At 49.3% G+C, this 12,858-nt stretch overlaps 1 protein-coding gene across 2 annotated transcripts in view; it reads left to right on the plus strand.

The window, feature by feature from the left end:
- The window catches only part of DDX10 (DEAD-box helicase 10), a 235,748-nt gene that overhangs the window by 101,819 nt on the left and 121,071 nt on the right, over nucleotides 1–12,858 (plus strand). For both annotated transcript variants that reach the window (XM_073583096.1, XM_073583095.1), the window contains exon 14: nucleotides 6,471–6,596. In XM_073583096.1, the coding sequence (XP_073439197.1) occupies nucleotides 6,471–6,596 (126 nt within the window). The remainder of the gene's footprint in view (nucleotides 1–6,470; nucleotides 6,597–12,858) is intronic.

Here is a 12,858-nt window from a genome sequence, read left to right on the forward strand (position 1 = left end):
AGCTCCCTGCACCAGCGCGCTGGTAACTAAGTACACAACGACGCCGCGCGCTCGGCGTCGCTGGTGCTAATTGCTGGTGAAGCTGTCTGTCTGACAGCTCACCAGCGATCATGTAGCGACTCACCAGCGATCCTGACACGTTGATATCGTTGTCGGGATCGCTGGTGAGTCGCTGTGTGTGACGGGGCCTTTAGCTTAAAGGGGGTTTTACACATAGCGATATCGCTATAACGTCACCGATTTTGTGACGTTATAGCGATATATCCTGACCGGGTCGTATCGCTGGTCGGATCGCTGGTGCATCGCTAAATGTAAAAGGGCCTTAACTGAGACCACACTACAGAGGAATAAACAATGAGCCATTCATGGGGATCGCAGGAGATGTTGACTGTTTAACATTACAAAGTCCCTTCAGATTTACAGACTGGAAAATGTTGGGAGCCAATGACTAAAGGTCCCGTCACACACAGCGATCTTGCTAGCGAGATCGCTGATTTTGTGACGCCACAGTGATCTCTCCAGCGAGATCGCTGTGTGTGACGGGGATCAGCGACCGGCCCCCTGCCAGTTATCGCTGATCGTGCTCGATTGGCCTGGGCCGTTTTTCCATCGCTGGTCTCCCGCTGGCCAGCACGCATCGCTGTGTGTGGCAGCGAGAGACCAGCTATCAGTGTCGCTGGACGCTGGTTTCTAATGTAAACGTCGGGTATTCAAGAGCCGCGGCTCCTGGATATCCGATGTTTACATTAGAAACCAGCGTCCAGCGTCGCTGGTCCTGATCGCTGAAGGGGCTGTCTAACGATGTCCCAGCGATCCCATCATGTTGGATCGTTGGTGGGATCGCTGGGACATCATTATGTGTAACGGGGCCTTAAATGAGTTGTGCTGCCCCTCCATCTATCTTGTGCCCTTTGTTCTAGCAGTTTTGGGCATACCAGCGCTCCATGTTTTGGGATAGTTTTGTTGTCACTCATTATCTTATGGTGAGGACGGTTTTTAGCTTCCAACATCCGTTGCCAGAGTACGGACTGCGATGTCCGGACCGGCCAAGGGTCTCCTGACCTGAATTTTGCTTCATATATGCTTATGAGAATGTTGCATTTTGGGTCGGAGACCAACGGCTGGTGAAGACGACGCAGTTCATTCTCAATCCATACATTTTGGACGAGCGAATTACTGAAGCTCCATGGTCCTAACGAGCCATAGTTGCTGATGCCAAACGCCTTCACCTTTGTGTTGGTGTAAGTGGAAAGTTAATGTTCACATGGAGCTGTTTTTTATGTTTTATGGGGGTTTTGAAGTGGATCCTCTTCTCAATGTACTACTAAAACGGCTTCTAATACTTTGTTGATTTTGAAGCGGAACTGCTGCAAAACTCTGCTTCGAGCGAGCGTGGGTCTCCTCTCCCAAAGTAGGCAGACTTGTATACTTTATTATGCTGGCTTATATAGTCCCATCATATTCCACAGCGCTTTACAGACATCATCATCACTGACCCCATTGGGGCTCCCAGTCTACATTCCCTATCAGTATGTCTTTGGAGTGTGGGAGGAAACCGGAGTGCCCGGAGGAAACCCACGCAAACTTGGGGAGAACATACAAACTCCTTGCAGATGTTGTCCTTGGTGGGATTCGTATCCATGAGCCCAGCACTGCAAGGCTGCGATGCTAACCACTGAGCCACCGTGCTGCCCAGTGAAGGCCATCGGGTGAAGAGCCCCATGAATCCCAAGCATGGACTGCGAAACACCCATGTGTGAAGTTGGCCCTAGAATATTGCGAACCACGTTACGGATGATAAATCTATAGCTGTAGATTTTACATTGCAGATGTACACCGTAGATTTTTTTTTTCTTAACTATGCAAAGTGTGAAATCTGTGTCACGCACACGTGGATTTGGTCGTGGACTTCTATGCAGATTTGCCATTGATTCCCGATCAGATCCACAGTGGGAAACGTGAGCGTGTCGTTGTTATTACGGTAATTTTGTGAGCAGATTTGCAGTGTAAGGCTATGTGCACACATTGCGGATTTTGCTGCGGATCCGCAGTGCTTCTGGCCCTGCGGGTCCGGAGCAGAATCTGCTGCGTCGTACACTACCATTTTACCCTATGTAAAATGGAAACCACTGTGCACACGCTGTGGAACTTTCCGCGCGGATTTGCTGGGGTTTCAAATCCGCAGAAAGAAATGACATGTCACTTCTTTCTGCGGATTCTGCTGCGGTTTACCATCTCTTCCATTGTAGAGGTGATAAACCACAGGGCAGAACCGCAGCCTAATCCGCAGGTAAACCGCAGGTGTTTTGACCTGAAACTTACCTGTGGATTTCTACAAATCTGCAGGGGGAAAATCCGCAGCTCCAAAAAATACGTGTGCACATAGCCTAAAGGTTTCCTTTGCCGGTATTGATTAGATTGCCGTGCCGCAGTGATCTGTGCGCGATCTCTAATGTGAAGCCATGCTCGGTTTTCTAAATAATAAGTCTAATAATCATTCCCGATACGGCAGAAGTCATGCTCTCCTGATTTTTAATCAGATCCGGCCGTTCCCAGCCATGAATACACAAGTAAGCAAGTGGCCTCTTTACATTGTAAATTAGGGTCGGCAAAGTTTCCTTCAATAAATGAATCCGTCCGTTGTGACGAGAAGGCCTTCGTTCTCATTCCGCTCTCGTCATGTGCGGCCTGCACTACCAGAGTGCCACTTGTTTTATTACATGCAAGCCGGGCAGCGGCTCCTAGTATAATTAACTTTGATGTACGTTGTACATTTTTATGGGCCCGCTCATCATTCGCTTCCAGAAGCCTCCAGGCTAATCTTTTCTGAAAAAGCCTGAAATTCTAATAGATTATTAAGAGCCCTAAAACTGTCCCTGTTCTTGGGCTTTTTCCATATTCCAAAATTTTTTTGGCAATATTTTTTTTTTTGTACTTTTGAGGGACAGAAAAAGACACCATGATAAGATGTGGGACATGATTCAGTAGAATCAGTAATTTATTCTTTATTTCGCTGCTCTTTCTATGCTAAAGAGTCCAGTGGGAGGTCCTACGGCAATTGATAGCCTTCTGTTTATGCACACTCATAGAGGGTATTGTGGGACCTTCAAATGCACCCCGAACACCATCATAAGATCCCAGGTTCTGGCCTTTCTAAAGCCCTATCTTGAGTGGAGCAGAGTTGGGAGATGCTCATGCTAGACCTCTGCTCCAGTGATGAGCGAACATGCTCGGATAAGGTGTTCTCCGCCAGGCTCAGGTGCTATCCGCGTGTCTTCGGCATTCTCACGTAATATGTTCGTGTCCCCGCGGCTGTATACCTTGCGACATCCACAACACATATAGGGATTGATAATCTTTGACTATCTCGAGACACAAGTGATTGTAAGAAAGGGCGCACCTATAGATGATCCTCAGATTGGTGAGGCTCCCCTCTGCACTCCTACGGGAACACATACTCCTTTCCCACCAGTTTGTCGTATTTCTGTGACCTGAATTATCAGAGACTCAGATTTCGGCATAGCGTTGTCGCCAGGAGATGATGATGTGACTTTTTTTGATTCTTGTGAAGATGACGTGACTCACATTTCACATGGTGATGGCCCAGAGCATTTCTCGGGCGGCTTATGTAGAACATGTTGTGGTCTCTTGTGTTTGGCTTTTATCACAGTTACAATGCGGTGACCCGTCTTTTAGGAACTGCCTGCGGCTCAGACTGGCTTTATTATGAGGTGACGGCAGACAAAGCGGTATTTTACAAGTAGTACCGGCCAAAGCATCTTCACTCTAGTCCCTACAACCTCAGAACCTTTAATTTAGTTTGACCCCAGGACCCGATCTCATCACTAGTCCAGTGAAGTTCCCTTTATTTGTAGATATTAAACCGGCTGCTTCCTATCCGGCGTACATCGAATACTCTTCTCAAAGAAGTCTAGTCATTGCTGTAAATGCTGCTGTTCTCCTGAATCTGGGGATGTTTTTCTTCTGTTCCTGAGATACGGCCTATTTTCTATGTATTCAATTGTAGACTTGTTGGCCAACTAGAAGTAATTCTCAGTTTTTTGGGCATCCCCTTCCAGACCACCCCTTCTTGGCTAAAATAAAGGCTAGCTTTTCATACAGGGTGCAGTAGTCCATATCTAAGGTATGGGGAGATGCAGGAACAAAAAAAGAAAAATAATAACCACCTCAGATCCAGGAATCCACAAAGACAGCATTTACATAGCGTAAGAAAGAATTCCATATTTAAGTGACTGCTCCTCTTTCTACAACCACTATACAAAGATTGAATAAAAACTGGATTTTTTTTTTCATTATTTCCCTTAATTGATATGATTTATATTTGTATATCTTTTTCAGCAACTGGTCTCATGAGCTTAGAAGATTTGCTAAATCTCAGGAGATGGAGCACCACTTATTGCCCAAACATATAGTTACATTAAAGGGAATCTGTCAGTAGGATCAGCCCTCCTAAGCCGTCTATATGGGCATGCAAGTCACAGGAAAATTAATAAAATGATACCTTGATATTTGCGATACAATGTCTTATTCCAAAGAAGTCTGTTTTACTTAATATGTATATGAGCTGTTAAGATCTATGGAACAGACATAGATCTCCCTGAGACTCCGCCTCCAGAGATTATTGTAAATGAAAGAGTTGTTACCAGTGTGAGACATGTAATGATGCTTTACCTTTTTTTCATTAGCATATGATCAAGTTTTTTTTTTTTTCATGTAGCTTTTGAAGTAGATCTGGATTAAAAGCCAAGGAAAACTTTGTGAACCTAAGGAAACGCTGATCACAAAGGTGTGCAGCCACTAGGAGCTTTGATGATTAGCTGTAAACTGATGCTGATCCTGCAGCAAATTTGTGATTTCTCCACAGCGCCACCACAGTTTGTTGGAAGTAGTACATGATGCCCTCTGAAATAACGCATTATCTTTAGCTAACAGATGTAAGGGATTTGGAGCCCCCGCTGTATTAGCTAAAAATTTCACAAATAAACATGGCTGCAAATGCGAACACTTCCACTCCCATCTCCCAAAAAAATAAAATAAAAAAGCAGGAAAAGTACTATTCCCTTTTTTACACCTTATACTGCAAAGGCAATGTGGATTACGTCCTCGCTGTCCAAGTGATGAAGTTCCAACGAAATAATGAAGTTCAATGGTGGTTTATTCAACGCGTTTCAAGGTTTTTACAACCCCTTCTTCAGGAAATACCATGTACAACTTCGCAAGTTGTACGTGGTATTTCCTGAAGAAGGGGTTGTAAAAACCTTAAACGCGTTGAATAAACCACCGTTGACCTTAATTATTTCGTTGGAACTTCATCACTTGGACAGCGCGGGCGTAATCCGCATTTTCTTTGCAGTATACTGTATTATATAGTCGGTGACCGACTCGTGGTTGTGCAGCAGCCCATTTCTACATACGCTTTGACTCCTGAATATTAGGTGAGCAGTTTTTTGAAACTTGCTTGTTTAATTGTGGGATAAGACCTTATTTTGCGCTTTGTGTCTCCCTCTTCTTTTAATACTTTTTTTTTACACCTTGGCTGATCTGGCGCTGATTCCTCGAACTGTATAACCCCTTTTATAAATGGAGTAGTCGTGCAGGCGGGCCTCTGTCGGGCAGGCGGGCCTCTGTCGGGCAGGCGGGCCTCTGTCGGGCAGGCGGGCCTCTGTCGGGCAGGCGGGCCTCTGTCGGGCAGGCGGGCCTCTGTCGGGCAGGCGGGCCTCTGTCGGGCAGGCGGGCCTCTGTCGGGCAGGCGGGCCTCTGACGCGCAGGCGGGCCTCTTGGACATCAAAACAATAAACAAGTGGTATGGATAATACTTTTTTTAGTTGAAAAGGACGTTTGCTCACTTTTGGATATTAGGGATCGTTTCCACACAAGGCCAGCATATATTTTTCTTTTCAAATTTTGCATTTCATTTGTTTTTAGTCATTTGTTGGCTTATTTAAAAAAAAAATAAAATAAACAAATAGGTTCAGGTTCTTTCTGATCTGGTGACCACCACTGTGCCGCCATCATTCTGTCTTTGACAGAGTATCATATCCGAGCTGGAATATAACAGCAAAATCTTTGATCTGCATCCAGAGAGGTGGGTGCAATGCATGCAATTCTCATGGCGATGAGGATGTTGGCAGAAGAACACAGAGAAATGTAAAATATAGTTTTCCTCCTGTCCTTCCAACATTCACAGTGGAAAGACTGACGTGTTTCAGTTTGCACCCTCGATGATCCGCCGATGCCTTGTGCCGTGGCAGCTGCAGCGCGTTGTGTGCAGACTGAACTGTCCGTCAGTGATCAGTGCTCATTGTTTTGGATTTAGCTTTATTTAGAGACTGAACATGAACACTTGTGCATGTTTTCTATTAACTAAATTAGATTTTGTGTTTTTGATCACCACTTGACTGGTTTTCATGCTGTTTGTTTTTTTTTTTTTTTTTTTTTTTTTTTAACAGGAGAACGAAATAACCAAAACTAAACTTAAAAAGACAGAAAAAGTAACAAAAGTTTCAGAAGCCAAAAAAGTTTTGAAGAAGAAATTCAAGGTGAACACCAAGATAGTGTTTGCGGATGATGGAGAGGTGAGTGCCTGTTTCTTTATAAGGTGACATTGTAAGATTTTAAGGTTGTTACTTAAGTGTTGTTGCTCTATTCTAGTTCTACAAATACGCGTACGCCATTCTGGTGCAGTCGGCCGAGTTTTTCTGTATGTATACTAGTGTAAAAAAAGCCTCGTAGTCTGTAGATCCTCCCACAATCCGCTGACATTGCTGTGGGGTGTGCAGCTGGCCCATTTTCTTTGCCGTAAATTTATTTTTACTTGATTCTGCAGCCTTTACATGAATGGGAAACTGCATACTAAGAGCAATCGGTTAGGGTTAACCCTAAGGCTGTGTCCAGTAATGATCCATTATAATGGAACTAGCAGCAATCTGTTGGCAAAAAAAGTTGTGCAGACACAACTTTGTAGTCTGTTTTGTTAAAAGATCTGTGTTTTTTTTTTTTTAAACATTGAAGTTTATGGAAAACTGATCCGTTAATCAGCAATCTGTTTCCTTACAATTGTAATGGATCCAATAAGCAAAAACGGACCCTATTACAAATGAAAGAAAAACGGATGTACAAGTACAGTATCTCACCAGCAGCATGGAATTTTACTGATGTACCCTCCATGGTCTCTGTTTTCCTTATGGAATAAGAGGGATCACATTGGGTCCACAACTGGCACTGTTGGGTGTGCAGAACTGTAGACTGCTCTATGGACTGATGCTAGATGGTGACTGGATGTCCTTTCCACACCTTTTTTTTAAGGCCCCCTATCCACATTACACAGCTGTTGGTCAAGTGTTGGTTCGGCGGGCAGCTGTCTCACCGTATTCCCCCATACCCAGGAACGCTCGGCTGAGTACTCCTTTGTTCTGTGAGATGGCCGCTTCGAGTCAAGGCTCCTCTGTCAGCAGCTTGTCTCCTGGAGAGCAAAAGGCTCTGCCTCTGGGAAATTTCACAGGTCGGATCCTTCTCTCCCCAGATGTCCTCTGTTCGGGAGAGTCTGGAGTCCCCATACATATTAAATTGTTGTTGGATCCCTCTGATAGCGGCAGGTTCGGCTGACTTTAGTCTGTGTATAGGGGCCTTTTTTATGGGCAGGACGAGTTGTAGTTTTTATTGGTACTATTTGGCCCATTTTTAAGCAAATGCTAAAATGACTACAACTAGATCTCTAGTAATCATCATGTGTCGTAATGTAGAACTTCCCTTCAAATAGGGGTAATTGAGCCTCCATTCGAGCACAAGGTCACGTAACACCGCTTCCTGCCCTCTGATGGCTCCTCAGTAGACAAGACAAGGCTGATTCTCGCTCACCGACCACAGCGGATCCTTGGGCACCTCACAAATCCACCTTGCACTATCCCGCCCCCTCCTACCAGCATTGTGGCTCAGTGTTTTACCACCACATGAGTGTCTGACTCTCCCCAGACATACTCTGACAAATGCACCTCCTGCAAACCAGCCTGAAGACTTACCGTCCTTGTTTCTCCATTACATTTCCAGGGCATGGTGGAGCTGCAATGGGGGCCTCATGCATCAGCCCATTACAGCACAATGTTATACATTACATATAGCAAATGCAGACGCAACAATCACTTATGTATGGAGGGGGATAACGGGAACTCCCCTTACAGTGCCGTGAGAAAAATGGCTACATATCCTGTTAGCAAACTTCTTCCTTGAGGTTTGAGCATCTTAAAATCATCCGCGCCAGTCAGGAAAATGACACATCGGAAGCTTAGAAGACACATTCAGTGGGGATGTGTCACTGACAGCGCTGCATACAGCAATCCTGCCATGCCGTTTTCTGCCAATTTAGATGGCCCAGACTATTTCACATTTTAGGAACACGATTTTGCTGACAACATCAAGAAGGCGAAGTGAGCGCAGGAGAGCACAGCAATCAAGCCTCACATCATCCCAGCCGAGCCGTCCTGTCTGGCAGGCTGAGAAAGGCATTGTGCGATGTAGATAGGAGACGGGCACCATATACCGCCATTAATCACACAGTCCAGTGGATTAACCCTTACCACTGCTTAGTTCACAAAACAGCGAACCCCCCTATATCATAACCCGGACTCGCTGCTGCCTGCCGGAGTCTCCACCATCTGTGATGGCCGACAGTGCGTGGTGTTGGTCACATTTATGCTGCTCTTTCGAAGTTTAGCAGTTATTTTTTAATTGAAATGACCGCTTAGGACCTTTTTTATTTAACCTCAACAACCCTACACTTTTTTTATTCTCCGTAAACAATTATAAATACATATATTTTATTTTTTTGTTATCTTTACATCATAATATTAGAAGGGGCTTTATTTTTGTAGTATTTGTTAATTCTCCTAGAATTATTGGGTTTTTAGTGTATAAAAAATTGTAAAACATTTCCAAATTAGAAAACTAATTTTCTTTTGTGCATTACCATTAACAGAAATATATTTGTATTTTTATTCCCTTTCTTCATCTTTTTTTCTTATCTCTTCCTTCTCTCGCCTCTCTCCCCTCTCGCCTCTCTCTCCTCTCTCCTCCCCTCTCCCCTCTCTCCTCCCCTCTCCTATCTCTCCTCCCCTCTCCTATCTCTCTTCCCCTCTCCTCTCATTCCTCCCCTCTCCTCTCTCTCCTCCCCTCTCCTCTCTCCTCCCCTCTCCTCTCTCTCCTCCCCTCTCCTCTCTCTCCTCCCCTCTCCTCTCTCTCCTCCACTCTCCTCTCTCTCCTCCACTCTCCTCTCTCTCCTCCACTCTCCTCCCCTCTCCTCTCTCTCCCCTCCTCTTCCCTCTCTCCTCTCTCCTCTTCCCTCTCCCCTCTCTCCTCACCCCTCTCCCCCCTCCCTCTCCCCTTCTCCCCTCTTCCCTCTTCCCTCTCCCCTCTCCCTCTCCCCTCTCCCCTCTCCCCTCTCTCCTCTCTCCTCTCCTCCCCCCCTCTACTCTCTCTCCCCTTCTCTGTCGCCTCTCCCCTTCTCTGTCGCCTCTCCCCTTCTCTGTCGCCTCTCCCCTTCTCTGTCGCCTCTCCCCTTCTCTGTCGCCTCTCCCCTTCTCTGTCGCCTCTCCCCTTCTCTGTCGCCTCTCCCCTTCTCTGTCGCCTCTCCCCTTCTCTGTCGCCTCTCCCCTTCTCTGTCGCCTCTCCCCTTCTCGCTCGCCTCTCCCCTTCTCGCTCGCCTCTCCCCTTCTCGCTCGCCTCTCCCCTTCTCGCTCGCCTCTCCCCTTCTCGCTCGCCTCTCCCCTTCTCGCTCGCCTCTCCCCTTCTCGCTCGCCTCTCCCCTTCTCGCTCGCCTCTCCCCTTCTCGCTCGCCTCTCCCCTTCTCGCTCGCCTCTCCCCTTCTCGCTCGCCTCTCCCCTTCTCGCTCGCCTCTCCCCTTCTCGCTCGCCTCTCCCCTTCTCGCTCGCCTCTCCCCTTCTCGCTCGCCTCTCCCCTTCTCGCTCGCCTCTCCCCTTCTCGCTCGCCTCTCCCCTTCTCGCTCGCCTCTCCCCTTCTCGCTCGCCTCTCCCCCTTCTCGCTCGCCTCTCCCCCTTCTCGCTCGCCTCTCCCCCTTCTCGCTCGCCTCTCCCCCTTCTCGCTCGCCTCTCCCCCTTCTCGCTCGCCTCTCCCCCTTCTCGCTCGCCTCTCCCCCTTCTCGCTCGCCTCTCCCCCTTCTCGCTCGCCTCTCCCCCTTCTCGCTCGCCTCTCCCCCTTCTCGCTCGCCTCTCCCCCTTCTCGCTCTCCTCTCCCCTTCTCGCTCTCCTCTCCCCCTTCTCGCTCTCCTCTCCCCCTTCTCGCTCTCCTCTCCCCCTTCTCGCTCTCCTCTCCCCCTTCTCGCTCTCCTCTCCCCCTTCTCGCTCTCCTCTCCCCCTTCTCGCTCTCCTCTCCCCCTTCTCGCTCTCCTCTCCCCCTTCTCGCTCTCCTCTCCCCCTTCTCGCTCTCCTCTCCCCCTTCTCGCTCTCCTCTCCCCCTTCTCGCTCTCCTCTCCCCCTTCTCGCTCTCCTCTCCCCCTTCTCGCTCTCCTCTCCCCCTTCTCGCTCTCCTCTCCCCCTTCTCGCTCTCCTCTCCCCCTTCTCGCTCTCCTCTCCCCCTTCTCGCTCTCCTCTCCCCCTTCTCGCTCTCCTCTCCCCCTTCTCGCTCTCCTCTCCCCCTTCTCGCTCTCCTCTCCCCCTTCTCGCTCTCCTCTCCCCCTTCTCGCTCTCCTCTCCCCCTTCTCGCTCTCCTCTCCCCCTTCTCGCTCTCCTCTCCCCCTTCTCGCTCTCCTCTCCCCCTTCTCGCTCTCCTCTCCCCCTTCTCGCTCTCCTCTCCCCCTTCTCGCTCTCCTCTCCCCCTTCTCGCTCTCCTCTCCCCCTTCTCGCTCTCCTCTCCCCCTTCTCGCTCTCCTCTCCCCCTTCTCGCTCTCCTCTCCCCCTTCTCGCTCTCCTCTCCCCCTTCTCGCTCTCCTCTCCCCCTTCTCGCTCTCCTCTCCCCCTTCTCGCTCTCCTCTCCCCCTTCTCGCTCTCCTCTCCCCCTTCTCGCTCTCCTCTCCCCCTTCTCGCTCTCCTCTCCCCCTTCTCGCTCTCCTCTCCCCCTTCTCGCTCTCCTCTCCCCCTTCTCGCTCTCCTCTCCCCCTTCTCGCTCTCCTCTCCCCCTTCTCGCTCTCCTCTCCCCCTTCTCGCTCTCCTCTCCCCCTTCTCGCTCTCCTCTCCCCCTTCTCGCTCTCCTCTCCCCCTTCTCGCTCTCCTCTCCCCCTTCTCGCTCTCCTCTCCCCCTTCTCGCTCTCCTCTCCCCCTTCTCGCTCTCCTCTCCCCCTTCTCGCTCTCCTCTCCCCCTTCTCGCTCTCCTCTCCCCCTTCTCGCTCTCCTCTCCCCCTTCTCGCTCTCCTCTCCCCCTTCTCGCTCTCCTCTCCCCCTTCTCGCTCTCCTCTCCCCCTTCTCAAATTCAAATAGGCTTTATTGGCAGGACCAAAATACAATTAGTGTTGCCAAAGCAAGAAAAGAAGTGTGGCAGGGGAGTGGATTAGGGTAGTGGGGATGGGGTGTTGGGGGCAAAATTTGGGGAGTGATTGTCCATTTGGAGGTCTTTAGTTCCTCTCATCTTATGACATGTGGTGACATATTGGGCGGCGACCTCCACCATTGGTTCTTCTTCCCCCAGTAGGATTAAGAGTTTCCTCTCCTCGTCCATGGATGGGAAGTCTGGGGTATGGGTGGTAAGTTTCTGGAAGTGGGAGTCCCTCACTGCTGAGTATTTGTTGCAGTGCAGCAGGAAATGCACCTCATCTTCCAGAGCCCCCTGCTGGCAGTGCTGGCACAGTCTGTTCTCTCGTGGCTTGTATGTCTGTCGGTGCCGCCCTGTTTCCACCTCTAGGTTGTGGGCGCTTAATCTGTATATACTCAGGGTCTGCCTGTCTTTGGGGTGGCGTAGCCTTTCCAGGTATGGAGCCAGTGTGTAGTCCCTCCGCAGTGACCGGTAGATGGTGAGTTTCTGGGAGTTCTCCAATTCACTCTTCCAACCCTCTATGTATTGCATCTTGCAGCTCTCTGAGATCTCTTTTATTTGGGCTTTAGTTAGGGTGTGTTGCTGACTTTGGTTGAGCTGGCTGCCGAGGTTCCTGGCTTGCTCTTGGCTCTGGCTCAGCAGGGCTTTATGATGGTAGGAGCTGGGGTTGCTGTTCTGTATATGTGCCTGGTGTGATGGCGCCCTCTTGTGTATAGTGAGCCATAAGGGGAATCGGCCCAGGTCTGCCCGACAGGCTATGTTTGAGGTGCTGCGATGTACCTGGAGGAGATATTTGCAGAACTCTCTCTCTCTCCTCTCCCCTTCTCTCTCTCTCCTCTCCCCTTCTCTCTCTCTCCTCTCCCCTTCTCTCTCTCTCCTCTCCCCTTCTCTCTCTCTCCTCTCCCCTTCTCTCTCTCTCCTCTCCCCTTCTCTCTCTCTCCTCTCCCCTTCTCTCTCTCCTCTCCCCTTCTCTCTCTCTCTCTCTCCTCTCCCCTTCTCTCTCTCTCTCTCTCCTCTCCCCTTCTCTCTCTCTCTCTCTCCTCTCCCCTTCTCTCTCTCTCTCCTCTCCCCTTCTCTCTCTCTCCTCTCCCCTTCTCTCTCTCTCCTCTCCCCTTCTCTCTCTCTCTTTCCTCTCCCCTTCTCTCTCTCTCTCTCCTCTTCTCTCTCTCTCTCTTCTCTCTCTCTCCTCTCCCCTTCTCTCTCTCTCTCCTCTCCCCTTCTCTCTCTCTCTCTCTTCTATCTCTCTCCTCTCCCCTTCTCTCTCTCTCTCTCCTCTCCCCTTCTCTCTCTCTCTCCTCTCCCCTTCTCTCTCTCTCTCCTCTCCCCTTCTCTCTCTCTCTCCTCTCCCCTTCTCTCTCTCTC

This window comes from Dendrobates tinctorius, unplaced genomic scaffold (genome assembly GCF_039654945.1).
Source record: "Dendrobates tinctorius isolate UK_male_01 unplaced genomic scaffold, ASM3965494v1 ptg000075l, whole genome shotgun sequence".
Classification (NCBI taxonomy): domain Eukaryota; kingdom Metazoa; phylum Chordata; class Amphibia; order Anura; family Dendrobatidae; genus Dendrobates; species Dendrobates tinctorius.